Source organism: Chroicocephalus ridibundus, chromosome 17 (assembly GCF_963924245.1).
Source record: "Chroicocephalus ridibundus chromosome 17, bChrRid1.1, whole genome shotgun sequence".
NCBI classification, from domain to species: Eukaryota; Metazoa; Chordata; class Aves; order Charadriiformes; family Laridae; genus Chroicocephalus; species Chroicocephalus ridibundus.
The window spans coordinates 5,123,955-5,142,681 of NC_086300.1; the positions used below are offsets into that span (position 1 = coordinate 5,123,955).

An 18,727-nucleotide genomic window follows, 5' to 3' on the forward strand; every position below is an offset into this window, starting at 1 on the left:
TAGGGAGGAGGGAGGGAGAGGATAAAGAAATCGTAATTGCGTGTTTAAAAAATGCTGAAGAACAACTGACTGTCAAGGCCTAGAGCAGAGGCACCAGGCCCAGCGCAGTGTGCCACTGCTGTCAGACACAGAGCTCCTTCCCACGAGCCAACAGTAACCCTTTCAAAACCGCTCGGTGAAACCAGGCCTCCATTTAGAATCACAGAATGGTCTGGGTTGGAAGGGACCTTAAGGATTATCTAGTCCCCACCCCCCTGCCCTGGGCAGGGACACCTCCCACCAGCCCAGGCTGCTCCAAGCCCCGTCCAACCTGGCCTTGAACCCCTCCAGGGATGGGGCAGCCACAGCTTCTCTGGGCAACCTGGGCCAGGGGCTCACCGCCCTCACAGCCAAGAATTTCTTCCTCAGATCTCATCTAAATCTCCCCTCTCTCAGTTTAAAACCCTTCCCCCTCGTCCCATGGCTCCCCTCCCTGCTCCAGAGTCCCTCCCCAGCTTTCCTGCAGCCCCTTTAGGGACTGGAAGGGGCTCCAAGGTCTCCCCGGAGCCTTCTCTTCCCCAGGCTGAACCCCCCCAGCTCTCTCAGCCTGTCCCCACAGCAGAGGGGCTCCAGCCCTCCCAGCATCTCCGGGGCCTCCTCTGGCCCCGCTCCAACAGCTCCGTGTCCTTCTGCTGTTGGTGCCCCAGAGCTGGAGGCAGCGCTGCAGGGGGGTCTCCCCCGAGGGGAGCAGAGGGGCAGAATCCCCCCCTCGCCCTGCTGCCCACGCTGCTGGGGATGCAGCCCAGGCTGCGGGGCGTTTCTGGGCTGCCAGCGCACGTTGCCAGGGTGTGTTGAGCTTCTCATCACCCAACACCCACAAGTCCTTCTCCTCAGGGCTGCTCTCCAGCCATTCTCCGCCCAGCCTGGATTTATGCTTGGGATTGCCCCGACCTACGTGCAGGACCCTGCACCCAGCCTTGTTTTGCAACCTTTAGCCACGTTGGTACCCACCAACTCATCAGTCTCAACGTCTGCATGGGACAAAGTCCCGAGGGAAGAGGCATTTGGGCAGCCCAACACAAGCCCCAGCCAAGTTTGGACCGTGACCAACATGGACCAGACCTGGGGGTCCCAGGGGATGTGCTGAAGGAGATCTCCAAGATTAACGTTCACCTTCAGTTACAACATGGCACATGGCAGGACCCTAAATATCTGGTTTAAAAAGTACAAAGATACTCAACCAAATAAACATTGGAAATGAAGATTTGGTTTGCCTCTTTTTTTTTTTTTTCCTTTCAGTCAAAGTACCATTTCAAAACAGTTCGGGTCAATTTGTTTTCTCATTTCATTTAGCTGTAGGATGTTTATTCTTTGTTGACCGAAAAAAACGTCCATCTCCACATGCAGCATAAAAACCTCAGACCTCTCAACCGTGGCCGTACTTCAGCAGACTGGGTACTCCGAGGGCTATGGTTCAAACCGTTAAAAATGCTGATGCTAGAATAAGAAAGCAGCTCATTTAGAAATGTATACACACATTTTCTACTTGAGAAAAAAATCATCAAGAACCAAGTCTCGGTAAGAAACAATGTGTTATTTCTTAATGGAGTGCACGGAAGAGGCATGGATCATACTAATTATATATATATATTTTATTTTTTTTTTTTAAATCATACTAATAATACTAATAATCTTCACTGTGAGGGCGGTGAGCCCCTGGCCCAGGCTGCCCAGAGAAGCTGTGGCTGCCCCATCCCTGGAGGGGTTCAAGGCCAGGTTGGACGGAGCTTGGAGCAACCGGGCTGGTGGGAGGTGTCACACCTGGTGTCACGCCACATGGAACGACATGATCTTGAAGGCCCCTTCCAACCCAAACCATTCTGTGATTCTATAATGCATATTTTGTGGTGCAAGAACTGTTGGTTAAGGTTTCTGCCTGCAGAAGACAAGCAGGAATATAGACTACAGCTTGAACATTGGGCCAAAAACATCTCTGATACAACTCCAAATGATATGCATGTGGTTAAATCAGCAATATATCCAGGAATGGAATTACACAGCACCAACACCTCCTCAAGGGAAGTCGCCACAGAGCATGGAAAGAGATACCAGGCGCCAAAGCGACGGCCCAGAGCCATGGATCGATCTCCAGTATCAACTTTCTGTCTGCTTTGGGCACTGGTCAGGGGTCCGCGATGAAAACCCATCGTGAAGCTCTGCACTGCGTGACCCCACTGTAATGCTGTACACGTGCTGCCGGAACTTTTAATATGTGGCATCACTCCAAACTTAGCAACAATACTGAGAGTCTTGACAAGCCTGACCAAAGCTTCCTACATCATTAGAGCCAACCAGGTACAGATCACATCAAAAATTAACTCTTGCAAAAGTAACGGTCACTCTTTGGACAAGTAATCCAAGCCAACAACCCAGTGCGATCGGGCAGGACACAGGAAGGAGAGTTTCCAAAACAGGTTGTCTCGTTACAGAAGCAGGAAAGGATTAGGAAACAAGGATCCCAGTGGGAGATAAGGGCTTGCTCAAAAAGAATGTCCTGTGAGGCCCCTCTGCTCACAAGGACAGCCACCATCAAGTGCACAGAACAGCTCTGAGGGCACGTTCTAGGAGCAGGAGGAGGAAAGATGTAGCAAAGGGAAGAGCAATGGCCTGATTTAACTCCACAGGAGGCTTCCTACACCACCTTCTCTTGCTACAGCAGCCTCTTAGCTATGTCTAAAAATTAAAATTCTCACACACCAGAAGTGTAATCGTGACAGATGCTCCATTTTGTGCAGCACCAGTGTGAAATAAGGACAGGCTTCTAGCTCTGAGCTTCCGGAAAAGCCACAGAGGCTCGGGGCTATTTTGTTTGCCTTTTTAGTGTTACCTGCACTAACCATAAACCTTTGGGGCTCTCCCTTTGTTTAAGCATACACACAAATATCTGAAATGAAAAGCTATTACCCACCTTTTCCCAGCTACCGTGCTGCGATGACATGTTTACCCCATCCTCTGCCGCTCTGAGCAGCTAAACAGCCTCAATGCAAAAAAAAAAAATTTAAAAAAAAAATAAAAATATATATATGCTGGGGAAGAACAAATTGTGAAGGTTCTGCAGGCCACGCACACAAACACGAAGGGAAAGCATGTGGGATTTTCTGCATACCTCTATGACGATTTCTATTCTGTCAATATGGAAGGCAGTTGTTTGTCAGAGCACGGCAGAAGAGGGTTTGGTTTGTAAGCAGCATTGGGGAAAATCCATGCTAAAACCGGCTAGTGACTTTCAAAAGCCAGTACATACGATATGCCAGGTTTTTCCTTCCCTCCATTTAAAAATAAAAGTTACATCCAAACTACCCTGAAATTAATGCAGAAATGTCACAAGTCTGACAGGCCTCCAACAAAAGCCCTCATCACAGGATGTGGTTTAATTCAGAAAGTTACAAACAGACGTACTATTTAACTGTATAAATTTCAGGAACGTTTTTGGAGCCCACAAAAAAAAATCAGGTGGGAAATTTACCAACTTCACATAAAGAATTCTGTTTGTTTAATAAAGATCAAGGTACATATGTGGGTACGCGCAGAGGCACGTTCATCCACCTGTTTCGTTTCTGCAAGCCCAGTTGGTTTCCATTTAAGTACGCGCCTGTCAAAACAAATCACAAGTCCAAAAATAATGGATGAAGCATCCCAAAAATGAATAGGAAGAATCCACACGACACGAAAAAAAAAAAAAAAAAAATATTCAGCATACATCTTTGTAAATGGAAGAGGATCCTCCTTCCCCAGCAGGTTTCATTGCTGGGGACACTGGGGTTTGCCACACCAGGGTGTGAAAACGCAGGCGCCAAAACCACACTGAAATGGGGGTGGGTGGGGGTGGGTGTGTTTTACGTCATTTTTTAAAAGGGACGACTCAATAATTCTGACAAAATAGAAGTTTTCTACTTGCGTTAAACCCTCTGGATAGCCATGGATTGCATTGCATCAGGGAAAACTAACTGGAAAAAGAATTATGCCCAGAAAAAAAAAAAACGACAAAAAAACATTAGGCATCTTGAACCCGCCCTGAATCTAACAGCACTTTCCAGATAACTCCGTCCCTGCCATTGCTGTGCCGACCAGAAACGCCGAGTGGGCCTCCCATCCAACCGCCACTCCTACACCGAACCCCTGAATTCCAGATCAATGTCATGCCCACGGCACGACAGCCAAAGAAAGCAATAAAAAGAAATGCAAGCACACCGCCAACAGTATGACATCAAAATACCTAAAAAGGATGAAAGCCTGTCCCGACGCCAACAATTTTCAGCACGACACCCCTCAAAAATCAGATGCAAGACGAGCACTGGGCACTTGAATAGCTTTTCCTCAAATTCTACCTTGAAAACAATTGGTTATATATTTGTATTTCTTCTAGTAGCATTGAATTATAGAAAAATCTCATTCTTAGTGAGAAGCAAATATCTCTCCCCCAAGCACACAGGGCTTTTATAATCCACTCAAATCTAATTTGTGCTCATTTGGTAATACAAACAGAAAACCTTATCTCAATGCCATTGTTCTAAAATTTTAAAAACAAAACAGTCTTGATATCTGTAGTATTTTGCAACTCCCTCCTCAGCAGTTCTCTTTTAGCAATGCTGAAGAGTGGAATTTTTTCATTGCACATTCATTTTTGTGTGTGAAATTCTGCACATCCTACCAAGCAGGGGACAAACTCAGATTATGTAAAAGTATTGCAACAACTAAAAGAAAAACAACCCAAGCAGCATAACCCTTACCGACACTAAAAACCTTCTAATGGCCTCCTGCTAAACTAGGAGCATCAGAATCCCGATTCCACATTGATTTTCCGCAGAGTTAAAGGGAGGCCAAGGAACGCCTAACATGATTTAAATCAAAGTCCACACAAGACAAATTGCCCAAAATACTCACAAGGCTTTGTTTCCTCTGCCCATCACCCGAGAGCGCGCGGTCGCGCAGCAGGAGTCAGAGAGGCTGGTAATTCACGGGTCCGACGCCTTCGGAGCGGCACCTCCGTCAGCCCCTGCTGGGGTCCATCCCCCTCCCCAGCGCCAGCTCCATGTTGCTGCTCCCGACGCCAGGGTGATGTTACAGGTGCCACCTCCCGCTGCTGATGGCAAGCTCCGTTCCCAAAAGCACCGCCACCATCTCCCTGCGGCGCCTACTGCCCCTAACGAGCATCACTTCTGCATCCTCCCTGTCCCCGGGGAACAGGCTCCAAGGCGATTTCGGAAAAGCTTACAGACACACAGCCTCCTCTCTTCGTTAAGTCTCTCGGCATTAAAGAGCCTTTCCTTCCAGAACGCTGCAGCAAATGTAGACTACACGCCTCCCTTGGGGGAAGAATGAAGTATTTTTACAGTTTCTTTCTGTGGCGCAGTTTAATTTGCTCTTTTGTCAGAGCAAACTGCTGAAAGAATAGGTAAATAATGGCGCAGTATAGCGGGGTGAATGATTCACTGATGCTCTCCCGAACATTTCGGAGTAAGCCGAAGGGCTAGCGATGCAGCCCAGGACCAGAGCTGATGAATGGTGCAGTGCTGCTGTTGTCATGGCAACTAAGAGGAAAAAAAGCAGCACCATATAAGGAGTTGTGACATGGATTCTGGGAACAATTTATACTAAAAGGCTGTAAGCCCCTGGATGCTTTAAAGCTGCAGCATCCCCATCTCCTCGGCCGGATACAGGTTTCATTGTTCGGACCGAAGCTGGCACAAACCATCACACGCACAATCGCGTCAATCCCAGACAGGTTTGCACTGGGAGCGTTGTACCAAAACGCAAGGCAACAACATGATTTTGCAGCACTTTCAAATAATTTAGATTGAAATAATTGAAATTGCGAAGTAAGGAAAATGGCAGGATGCTAACAATGACCCCAACCGACGTCTGTGAAAACCTAGGCACCGACGCGCCCCACACCACCGCGCAGCTCCGTGCAGGTAAGGAGGTTCCGGGAGCAAGGCGGAGATGAACCAAACTGCAGCACCATCAGGTGGCTGAGTGCCTGAGCGGCACTGCCACCGACCAGCCAGCCAGCCACTCCTCCTCCAGACCGGAAAATATCCCCAAATTAACCGGTACACCGGGCGCTGCTGTGCAGCGAAGGCTGACAGTGCCCCTAAAGCATCTCCGGATAAAGCCGCGTGGTGAAAGCCAACCCAGACAGCTGCCATAGCAAGCTACCAGCAAGAGCCAGGCTTCTACTCCGTGCTACCACAGGAGGGAAGAAAACACGTTATTTTACACTATCAACAGATGCTTTTCACTTAATACACGTGCTCAAACGGACAATACTCCGTGATCAAGAGGGCTGCAACTATTTCATCAAAAGCTGACAACAACACTGTAGGTCTGAAGTCTTTGCTCAGCAATCAAAGCTCAAACTTGTAGAAACCCTTTCCATTTACTACCCTATTTTATTTGACCAAGCATATACCGGCACGGCCAGCTTCTCCCCAGCACTCACCCAGCCACAGCCCCATCACCTCTCGCGTTCACGGCCAGCAGAGTTAGTGCATCACTCAGAGAATAAGAAGTCCCAGAGGGCTGCAATTATTAATCTGGGTTTGTCACCATTAAACAAGAAACAATTAGAATTTTCAATAGAGATCTCAGCTTGTTTAGTCCCATAATTACAGTTATCATCAAGAATATTTAACCATTTGCTGAAGATACAGAGAAAGAAGAAATTGCAATCCCTCTGGCTATTCCCAAGAGATACCGAGGAGGACACAGAGGGATGGGGTGACAAGACCCCACCACTACAAATGATATGGGTGATGGTGGCACAGGGGACGATGACCGTGGGTGTCCCCAGCCCGGCTGGCTCTGGAGGGTGTTGGGAACAGTGATGGTGGGCTCTCACTGCTGTCACACACAGGAGTCTCTGTGCTGCTTAGCTCTGCTCTCGACGTCTTTGACGGATCTAGTGGAAAAGCACACATTTTCCCTAGGAAAGAGGATGCTCTTAATGGCCTGAATACACCTAGGAACATTCCTGCTCCTTGCTATGAAGTTTGTTCTTAGGGAGAGGTCCCATATTCCCAAAGCACAAGGGAGGAACGTTCTCAAAGCAGGGGGTTTGCAATAAAAGCGACTCCTCAGGCCTGCGTCTTCAAAGACGCCGAAGTGTCTCATTCACGCTGGACACAGGAGGAACGAGGCCTTTGAGAATCCAAACCCAAGCATCTATGCCACTTTTAGAAAAACATGATTTATTCCCTAAATTTCTTAATGATATTCTCCCCCTCCTCCCTCTGTGCATGGGCACTCACACACACGCGCTCTTTCGGAGAGAATCCTAAAGCTTGCAATCTGTCATTCAATAGAAAAAAAAAAAAAAAACCACAGAAATAGCCAAGACGAATAAAATTATCCCTGCGCATAGAAATTTACAGCATGTAAATGAAAGCTCTTTCCTGAGGAGGAGTCAGGTGTGGCACAGGGCTTTGTGCAAACTCTTTGCACGTGGTGGGTTCCACAGTAATAGAATAAAAGCATCGGTAGCCCGGTCTTTCAGCCCCATATCTCATCTTTTAACCTAATACAACGCTGGGTACTATTTCTGGCATGGATTCAGGAAAGCACTTAGACACATCCATCTCTGTAAGCACCCTCCTGAGAAGCGCTGCTGTCCTGAATGGAGGTACACAACGCAAGGGCGTTATTTTCATCGCAGCCATGGCTTCCAGTCACCAACGATCCGCTTCTGATGTCCAGCGGAGTATTTAAGCCAACGGTTTCGAAAACGGTTGCTCTCTTTGTGCCGTAAGCATGCTAACTTTCAAGTGCTCATTTTATTCCAGACAGAAATCAAAATGGTGTCTTCTACATACTTATTAGGGGTTATTTTTGTTATTTTCTTTTTATTCCGTATTTTTCACATGGCACTTGCTAATAAAGCCGCTGTTGCTATTAAAAAAAAAAAGATATTAAACAGCATAAGCTGAGGTTGAAGATGCTGATGTAAAATAGGTCCATAGCCCCTGCTGAACGATGGGTGGTACAGGCAGGAGAGGGCGAGCTGACTACTTCTGCTTACCAGGACTTCACCCCGTACAGCCACAATGACCTTCGGTTTTTCTTAATCACCAGCCTATTCAGCAAGTGAAAAGTGCAGCCGCGCTGAATATTTATCAGCCTCTGAATCCAGCCGAGTGTCCCCACACAGAAAACCCAGACGCCAACACCAGCAAGAGACCTCACCTCCTCTGGAAAGAAACGTTAACGCACCGCGCAACGTGTTCCTACGGCTTTTTACCAAAAATAGGTCTTTTAACTTGTCTATGGATGAAAAGCTGAATTGTTTACAAATCAGCCAGGTTAAGAACTTTAAAAGACCATATTATAAATAGATAGATGGATGGATGGATGGGTGGACGGATGGGTGGACGGATAGATGGACGGATAGATGGACGGATAAACAGCCTTGCAGTTTCTACTGGGCAAGGCTCTCTGCACCATACAGGTTTTTTTTTCCTTTTTAAAACCCCAAATTAACATGACACCCCCCTGATGGCCCATGAAAAGGGACCATCTCAGTCGCTGCTTTCCGCTCCCTGTGGGGGCTGACAAATCTCCTCTACTACGCTGAAAGGGACAAACACAGGGCCAGAACGACCCGAGACACTTCATCCCTTGAATGTGAGCAAGTCATCTTGTGAAAAGCCTGAAAAGTCTTTTTCATTTACGTTTTGATCTCTGAAGAATGCCAGAAAGCATAAATCCAGAAGTTGGTACAGTCGCATTTTGTTGCAAATGGTCTTAGAAATTAAATCTTTAGTAATAATAAAAAAAAAAATACAAGCGACTACAAAGTGTTTTATGTAACAAATAGTACCCTTCTGCTATCCAACCACTCCACAGATATGGAAATTATGACATGAATGGGTTAGTCACACACGAATGTATGTAAGAAGCAAACAGCATGAAAAAGCCCCTACAATTGGATAATTTCTCAACAATTTTCTATGCTCTGAAGGTCGCTTTGAAAAATCCATGTGGCAACTGTCAGACGGACAAAAGCCCCTCTTTGTAATACTTCGGTTTCCCAGAATCGCCCTCATCCCTGTTCCAAAAGGAATCACTGCTGTTATTGTGCAGGATTAACCACTGGACGGGACGAGGAGACAAAGCAGAGGAGGAAACCATCGCGGGCAGCGAGACTGTGTGAGACGTCTCCATGCGTCTACTGTCCAGCCGCTGGCTGCTGATTTTTTATCTGAAAGCTCCCACAGTCACACGAAGATTCTTGAACCCGGTCGCTTATCAGTTCTACCAGATTCCGAGTATGCCACGATGGCACTTACAAGACTTCTGTAAAATCAGAGCGGGGTATTTTGCGCAACTGGGGAGAAACACATCAAAAAATAGTGCAAGGCTGTGAATTTGTCTTCACAAATCCAATATTAACTCCAAATCTTCTTTCCTTTACAGATCATGCTGTTTCACCAATGAATAAAAATGAGGAGGGTCTTTTCAAACTGACAATTGACAGCCACTAGGAAAAAAAAAAAAAAAAAAACCCCAAAACCCACAAACTGTCTATTTGCTGATATAGTAAATAGTCATTAAACAGCCATTTCTCTCTGCAGCTGTGGGATTTTTTTTGCTTTTTAAAATCTCTCAGATTAGTAGTAAATAAGAGAGACAGATGATACGGAATAGCTGAAGAAACGGGATAAATACTACGAATAACAAAGGGCGGAAAGCATTACTTTCCCAGTTCCTTTACATGGTACCTTAATGAAAGCAAACAAATTCCTATAATGACTGCACGAGGATGTAAAATAAACACCTTCCTTTTACAATATCAACAGTAAATTAAACTAATAATTTTAAAAATCATGCTAATCCACCAACGCACTGAAACACACTTTGAATTCTAAGTATATCAGGAGCTCCACTGGAGTCATCGAGACACGTACATGCAAAACACGAGCATGTGTTTTCATGCTACACCAGATTGGGTCTAGCCGGAACAGGATATCTAAAACAGATGGAAAAGCATGCAAGTAGAAGGCAGACGTAGTCGTCTTCCCAATCAACTTCCAATAGATTCTTGTGTATGGCCCCAAAACAGGACTCCGAACAAAACCTGGAGCCTACCCTTTTCTTCTCTTGCTTTTGTGTAGTAACAGTTATTAGCATTTTGTTAACATAGAATCCCAGAATCCCAGCCTGGCCGGGGTGGGAAGGGCCCTCTGGAGATCACCCCCTCCAACCCCCGGCCAGAGCAGGGTCACCCAGAGCAGGTGGCACAGGAACGCGGCCAGGCGGGGTCGGAATGTCTCCAGAGACGGAGACTCCCCCACCTCTCTGGGCAGCCTGTGCCAGGGCTCTGCCACCCTCACAGCAAAGAAGTTCCTCCTCCTGTTGAGATGGAACTTCCCACGTTCCCCGTCACCCTGGTTTGTACACAACTTGTTCAAGTCTGTATTTCATCGCGTACAGTCTCCAAGCCAGACTGACAGAGGAGTACGCATTCACCACCTGAACCTCTACAGCGTGGCTCTACACGACACCTCGCTGGGGCTGGGGCTGCCTGAACCCCCTCAGGTCCACACAAACCACCGTCCCCTTTCTTCCTATTGCTACCTGCAAAGGCCGCTGCTGGAATTCCACTCTCTGGGCTTTTGAGGAACTAGTGGGATGCTCCAAACAGCAGCCCTGCCAAAGCCAACAAAAGCTTGCTGAGTTGGAAGATAAACGGAGCCTGACCTGTTTCCACCTGGAAAAAGAGAACTATGAGTACATGGAGCCTAATCTGCTCGGCTGAGCTGTTGTGATTTTGAGAAGTGGGAGAAGTCGGTGTCTGTGGACAAGCCAGAGGTGCAGCGGACGGCACCACGGCGGCGAGTTGTTAGGAGCAACGGAGCTGCAGGGGCGGTGTAAGAAAAATCGCCCTTTCCGTGGGGCACCCCTCAAAGCCCCTACGTGTTTCAGAGAGGAGCAATGAACTGCTCGAGTAGATACGTGAATACACCGTCACTCAGAGCTACAAGAGGAGAGCATATAAACACAAAGGATTACAGTCAAAAGAAGGGGACAGAAGGGTAACGCATGAGATAAAGGTACCACAAAGGCCTAAACTATTTGTACAATATAATGCTTTTCATCCTAACTGAAAACAAAGGTCTATGGAACTGGCTCCTATGACCTGCCCCTCCCAAGGAAGCCACACAAGACAAAGAAAATCCCTGCAAGTAACTCAAAAACTAGAAGGAAGAGGAAACTGGATGAACGTGAGGATCATGGGAGGAAACTCAGGGAAAGCAGGAACAAAGGAAGCTATACATTACACAATAAATTAAACAAGCACAGACAGGCCCTGCGAAGAAAAAACAGCCTTGATTTATTTTTGTCATTTTTCACAACCTATGTTTTTCGTGGCAGGAAGGGTTGTGGATTCCACACCTACCCATTACTTTGTGACAGGGAAAGAAAAAAAAAAAAAGAAAAAAGAGTTCATGGCAAGCGGAGACAGAATTCCCACCCGCGAAGTGGATTCGTACCAGAGGAAAGCACTGGTAACTACAATAAAAACTAATAAGGTTTTAGGGGCACTAAGCTGAAATGGGTTGCATTTTGAAACTGCTTTTGTAATCCGTCACTGAATTTTATGATTCCAAAAGTCAAAACCAAACTTTTAAAAGCCAAGCTTGTTTCAGCAGCTACTCCGGTAAAGCGCACTACGTTGTGTTCTTGGCTCTTCCGCAAAAGAGAAGGGAACGCCAACGGACGGAGAGGAGCTCTGAACATCCAGCGGCACAGCCCTGACTCCAACTGCAAACTGAACGGTACTCTCAAAAAGGAAAAATGTTTCAAAAAAAAAAAAACCCAAAATCCACAAAACGCCACAAATCCTCCAAGTGTCACATCAACCCTCCTGAATAACCCTTCACATTTTAAGGCAGAGCTTCAGCCACGCTTTTAAGAGTTCTCAGTGATGGGAAACTCACGTTAAAGACAGCAGAGTAAGGCACTGAAACTTTTCTTTTAAACTATTTTTACGTCCTTTTAATTCTTTATCTGCTTGATTCTCCTGCACCTTTGGAGCTCAGACCACCACGAGCCCCTGCAAAGTGACCGTCGCGATCCAGGAATCTCTCCCTCCCGCCCTTTGCCATTTCTCCCTTCACCAGGGGGCAGGGAAAACAAAAGGTACAAAGTGTATCAGAGCTCCCTTTTGTAAGCACAGATCAGATTATACCCGGTAAAACTTCTTTTTGGAGGTTTCTCTGTACAAATGCAGTCCACTGGCTGGCGGGTTTTAAAGGTGGGCAGGGAGGGAGGTCAGACTTTAGGCAAGAAGCACGTTTCTCAAACTGGTACCAGCAGAAACACGATGTCAGGCTTTTACACGGACGTTAGAGTCCAAGTGCTTTTGAAAATCCAACTACTTTAAAATCTCTAGGTGTTCAAACCACAATCCCAGCAGATCAGATAAACAAAACAGTTTAAAAATATGCATGAACTATGAAAAACGGAAAAAAAAAATCACTTCTCTATGTAAGTTTATCATTTTTTCTGATGTATTCTCTCAGCATTCAAAATTTTAGCATAAAGGTCTTTCAAATTACTGCAACACTTCCACTGTGCATGAACCACAATACAAAGTGGAACTGAAACACGCTCTGCTAGAAATTTCTCAGAAAACTAGAGAATGTTTGTAAAACAGAGAGATCCTTTTCAGAATAGAAAGATTTCTCTGTCAGCGTGAAATCCAATCCGTTCCTGGGTTGGACTAAAGTAGCTGCTATAATAAACCAACGCTGACTTGTACACAGAAGCTTGCTCAAAGCCTTGTCTTACAGATTTTTGCACCACCGGACCTTAAAAGCCCCACGGAACTTTATTTAAAGTCCTTACCAGTTAACTTCTTCACAGGTTGGAGCCGAACACTGATAGACTGATGTGTGAGTAAGGGGGAGGATGGAAGGGAGCGGGACATGCCCTCCATAATCCGAATGTGCTGCATACCTTCGGTCACTGGGAGTGGCGGAATAGCGTAGTCTGGTTCAAAAGCACAGTCGTTCTCTGTGGAGGTGCCTGGTGGGAAGACAAAAATAAAAAGGAAGTGGTCAGAGTACAAGGGAGTCTCCTGGTTTTATCACTCCCAAAGCCAGCTGCTTTCTCCTCTGCAGCTTGCACGGGCTTGACGCCCGCCCTGAAGAAATGACGCCCCCCCTGAAGATGAAGAAGCATCTCAGCACACCTCTTTAGGTTACAAACAGCACCACCATGGTGAATTTATTTTTTTAATTTGGCTTTCAGAGTCCTAGAGTCACCAGTTTTAAACATAATTCAGACAAAGCAATAATCCTTTTACTGGTAAGTTGTTTGTGCATTTAGATTGTGTATTTCTAAAAAAAACTTCCAGCTGAATTCAATTTCAACATGAGGACCCAAAAAAACCCCCAAAACAGAAGCACAAAAGCCCCCGAAAGCAGCCACCTCCAGCGCTCTCCTACCAGACACACAGGAGCACCCACAAAGCCTGGATGGGGGTCCCATCACTACGGATCCATCCACTTGGAAGACACCAAATAACACAACAAGCGGAGACAGAACAGTAAAGGCACATATCGCTAATTGCTGCCATAAAAAGCAGTGAGAAACAAAGGGCGGGTGCTCCGGAGCCGCAGGAGGTGGGAGCAGTGAGGTTCCTCCCGTTGGCTGCAGAATATGGAGACCTCTGGTCAGGAGCACTTGGTTCTCCACGGCCAGTCGCTAAGATTAACAACCCAACACAGACAACTCATCGTTCATCTGCAAAACCAACTTAAAACTGCTAACGTTAATATTTCATTACAGATAATGTAAGAAGATCACACTCGTGCCACTCCTTTAACAAATGGATTTCAGCTTTTAGTGCCTACTAATGTTTTTCCTCCATAAAGACATTTATTACTTGATTTCCATCAGATAGCTTTATGCTTCTCAATGGCTGGGGAGAATACGTTTAAAAGAAAAAAAATGTAACTCCTGGACAGAAGAAGAGTAGTCAGAAAGAAGTGGGGAGAAAACAAAAGGGTAAATATGCCTGAAACACGCAGTACTCCAGAGGAGACGATGGACTATTCCAGATAGCCAAAGGACAATGTGAACGACCCAACATACTGTTTATGATCGGAGGAAAAACCCATATTGAAATAACTGTCAAAAATCTTGGACGTGCTCCTGGAGTGTACTAAGAGGCACTATCATTTGTGGCTAAAATCCATCCGTTACCGATGGCAGCTTTCGGGAACATCTCTCAGCATTTTTGTATCATTCTCTCCAAGAAACCAAACCAAACACTAACACACTTTACACATACACTATTTTTGACAGTTCCAAATAGGAATTTCTGCTCTCTTGCTTACTTGCCACATCCACAGCAGTTTACTGAACATATATTCAAAGCCTAATCCTTACAGAGGTGATTCTCTTTAACTCCCGTACACTCTAGTAAGTACGCTACAGTTGGTATGTTTTATTCATCAGAGACTGTCATTATTGCCACAAACCATCCGCCAGACACTGATCTTTTTCTATTCATTTCATGCTGCCTTAATTAAGCGTGCATACGAATGCGCTAACGGAGTGCATCCCTTCAAGGGGGAACAGAAAATTTTATTTCTTTTTTTTTAATCAAAAGATGCTGTTGCTGACAATGTCATGCCTTTATATGCCTATATATGTATGTAGATATTTGTTAAAATTTAAAACACGGTTACCAGCATTTCTAGGTGAGCAGAGCGAAGCTCAGCCTCGCTTCTCAACCTGAGCCCGTCCCAGTGAAGGTGGCCGTGTGTCACTGTGGCCCACCTGCCATCAGCACTGCTTCGATCCTGACTCAGAGTCGGCACTTATGGGCGCCTCCGAAGCTTTCCTCGCTCCTCGTCAGTCACACACACCAGAGGTACTTTGGTGTGCTAAAAGTGCGTTCCTCTCATGTCATTTTGGTGTCCCCAAAAGAGGTGTCTGCAGCCAAGCAAGCTGTCTAGAAGCAGTTCTAGAAGGCAGGGAGTTTGGGAGAAGACTCATCTAATGACACGTTTTAGGGTTCTGCTTCAGGAAGAGAAGAATCCCAGCCTGGACACTCCACCGGATCCACCCGTGACCTCCCCATGGACTACAAAGGGCGTTGAGGTTGACAGGCAGCCCCCCTGCACCCACCCACCTTCGGCCAGCTCAGCACCACCCCGGGGTCCCCGTTGGACACGTCTGAGACACACACAATGACCACAGCTTCTGCGGCAGGAACCCCGCCGTGTCTCTGATCTCCTTCCATCGCACGCCATGCAGCACACAGGACAGACGAGGTACGGTGGAGACACACACGTCCTCTCAAGAGCAACCCAAGTCTCGCGCACACACAACGCACGGGACAGTGCTACTGCCCAGCAGAGGTCAAAATCTCAAGTCTGAAGATCTTGTTTCTAAGTTTTTCCTGCTAGTCATCCACAAGATGCGGTGGCTCTCTTAGTGCAGTTGGCCGTAATTTTTCCAGGAGGGCACGATTTGACAGCCTGCTGCTAATACAGCAAGAAAAAAATTGACTTCTTCCAGCTGTGCGTTGCCAATTGTAATTATTGGCTCCATATATAGCTTACTTGACATAAGCTGATCGAGGACCTTGCTTTTCCCAGGGTTATTGCGCGCTGAGCACCTCTGCTGACTCTGCAAACCGTCACCTGCCGGCGCCGGGAAAGGCAAACCGCCATCAGTGCCGAAGTCGGCACCAGCATCGACACAAGCAAGCCTCGGTGGTTTTTTTCAAATACAGTTGGCACCAGACACACAAAGAACGATTTGCCATCATTGATTTTGATTCTTAAAAGCAAAGTTTAAATCTGCTCAGGCTAGATTCCGGGCTTTGAGGGAACTATATACACGAGGCAGCTCCTGCAAAGACTGTGCCTTTCACTGGTTCTTACGGTGTAAGTTCCCAGTATCTGTGACCAATCTTTACATAAAACCGAGGGCAACTGGGGGCAGTATCTTGTACAGAAATAAAAGTAATGATATCTTCACAAAGTTTTCAGGAGTATTTTCCCCTCTTAAAATTCAAATGCTTTACAACAAAACCAGTGAACTCACAAAATACCCACAACGTACCAGCCTCATTCCACAAATGTCAAAATTGCTCTCTCATCCTTGCCAGAGTAAACGAACACACAAACACGGTCACTGAAACAGTCTTAAATTTGTTTCAGTAAGAAAGAATATTTGATTTATCAAACCCTGGAATTAGGGATCACTCCTGGCTGAACTGGAACTCTGGCAGTTTGTCTATAGAATATATTTAAATAAAACGTTACTACGAAGCGCATATTTGAACTAATAAACTATTTCCTTAAGTATTCCAAGATAACTAAGCTTTATAAACAGCTGTGATAGCTGGGCATCACACACGGCAATGGGGAAATTTAAACACAGATAAGACGACCGCCTCATTTCGGTTGGCCGGTTTATCTAAGCATAATAAAAACCCTTAACCCGTCATTACGAAAACTACGTGTTAACGTCTGCAGACAGATAGCAACTTACGGACACAGAAGAGGGCAAAGCTAAAGATAATACTTTTATGGAGCAGAGAGACTTCCACGCTGTAGAAAGCCTGCATCTACAGCCACATCCACTGATCCAAACGGAAATACTTCGCGCAGAAGGTCGTTTCTCCAAGAAGCTGGAAGTATTTTTTCACCCGTTTCCCCCTCTACTCCCTCTCATGCTGAAACTTCTTGCCAGCTCCCGCCATTCCTAGAGCCATCCTTGCGGAGGCAAACAGATACAGGTTGGTCATTCTTTGGCAAGTCGGTATTTGTGAAAAAAAAAAAAAAAAAAAAAGCCTCATGTCCTCTGCCCAAAACTGGTACTTTTCCCCAGCAGCCGAGACGCTGAGTAAAGAGGCTGAACCTGAGAGAACCCAGTGTCTGCAATGGGGGTACAGACCCCACCAGCAGCATCTGCTAAGGACAAACCACGGGCCAAGAGCCAGACATACGGACGGACACCACAGGGACCGAGGGCAGGGAACGCGGGCAAGGCTCGGCTTCCAGGAGGAACATGTCGGTAACTCCATCTGAGCTAACGGTGGCTGGAAAAGAGCAACCATTCATTCCGTCTGCTCGATGCACAGAAATCCAACGCTATTTGTACGCAAGCCATCATGGGGCAAGCGCAGTTATAAATTCCCTTGCCCCTTCCTAATTTTATTTAACTCTTCTATTTTAACATCAGAAAATTTAAAATAATACATTTTACAATAATAATAAGATTCTGTGTTAACAGAGCGGTTTCAGCTGTCGATGTTTCACAGGGCTTCAGGGTTTTAACTCAAAATTCCGATCGCCCTAATTCTGATCGCAGGCTTCAATCACTTGCAGTAATTTCGCCCGGGCAACACTGGAACGCTGCCAGAAAAAGAACAATGCTCTGGAGAAAATGTCTCCGTAATAAGTCATTAGGACACCATGACAACAACAGACTTGAACCTAAATGAAAGGAAAATTATTGCTGCAATCCAAAGGAGAAAATAAGTCAACGCATGTAGCACCTACTAGAGCCACACCTCCAAAAAATGCTGCTTAGTCTCAAGAGCCGTGTGAAAAAAATATCAGCATTTTCACAGCCCTCACAAATGAGCAAATGCTTCAAACTTCAAGTAAGCGACTTCAAAGGAGACCTAAGCCAGCGCAGATCTAAGAGCTCCGCTGTCAGTGACAGAAATCCCCGTCACACGGCTCTAGTGGTGGCTTTACCCACCAAGCCTATTGTGAACGATGGATACTCAACAAAATGAGTCTGTAGAATCATTATTTAAATAATATAAAAACTATTTTTACTCCTCTCTTCCTAGAACCTTTTGCCCTGTTCCTGTAGGATGAAACAAAGCAAAAGGCGCCACAGGTGGCTCTTCGGCCCCCGGGGCAGGAACTTGCCGGTCCCACCTCTGTCACATCAGGGGGGTTTGGGGCGAAGGACGACCTGGTTATTGAGAACCAGCCAGGTTCTCTCCCCTCTGCGGTCAGCGGGGAAGGCAAGCAGTTGCCGTATGCCAGCGGCCCGCTGGTTTGTGCTGGTTTGTGCTGGAGACTTCTCACACCACCAGCTCCATCTGCTGAATGGGGATGCCGCACTCCGCAGTCTGCGCCCATGAGTTAGCCTAAGCTCCTTCAAACTATACAAAGACAGTCTGTTTTGTGAATATTAGTAAATTTGTAGCTGTGTGGGTAATAATGATGGTTACAAAACTCCGTCAGATGACACAGTCTTATGAAAAGCACAAAACGTATATACAAAAGGCGAACAAACGAGAAATGAGTCACTGAGGCAGAACAACACTCAGGTTTACCTTGCCCAGATCGGCTCTGACGGGAGTCTACACTTGCCTGTCTTCGGTCTGGCGGCTCCTCGTTCCCTCCATCTGCATGAGAACCAAAACAGCAGAAGTAGAACATCACAGTGTACAGGTCAGGCAGGCGCAACTTTTCCTTGAGTCCCATCACCTATCTCGTGGAGCAGCGGAACAAAAGGTCCCTCCTGCAGCCTGAAACGGGGGCAAACCGCTGGCTGCCTCCTCTGCTGAGCCTTCCAGTTTCTCCCCAGCTCACTGCCCATGAAATCTGGGAGGTCCGCAGGATATAAAGTAGGCTTTTAATTTCTCCTACTGACCCCACAGATATTTGAATGAAATAGTAACCAAATTGCGCATCTTCCATTA

The 18,727-nt window shown here is 46.3% G+C and overlaps 1 protein-coding gene across 7 annotated transcripts in view; it reads right to left on the reverse strand.

The window, feature by feature from the left end:
• The window catches only part of TANC2 (tetratricopeptide repeat, ankyrin repeat and coiled-coil containing 2), a 331,215-nt gene that overhangs the window by 150,527 nt on the left and 161,961 nt on the right, over positions 1-18,727 (reverse strand). For 3 of the 7 annotated variants that reach the window (XM_063354919.1, XM_063354920.1, XM_063354918.1), the window contains 2 exons: positions 18,359-18,430; positions 12,886-13,065 (listed from right to left, as the gene is read on the reverse strand). In XM_063354919.1, the coding sequence (XP_063210989.1) occupies positions 12,886-13,065; positions 18,359-18,430 (252 nt within the window). Of the gene's footprint in view, positions 1-4,923; positions 5,496-12,885; positions 13,066-18,358; positions 18,431-18,727 lie in introns of those variants that run through there. The other 4 variants (XM_063354923.1, XM_063354924.1, XM_063354921.1 and 1 more) reach the window with 4 other exon arrangements.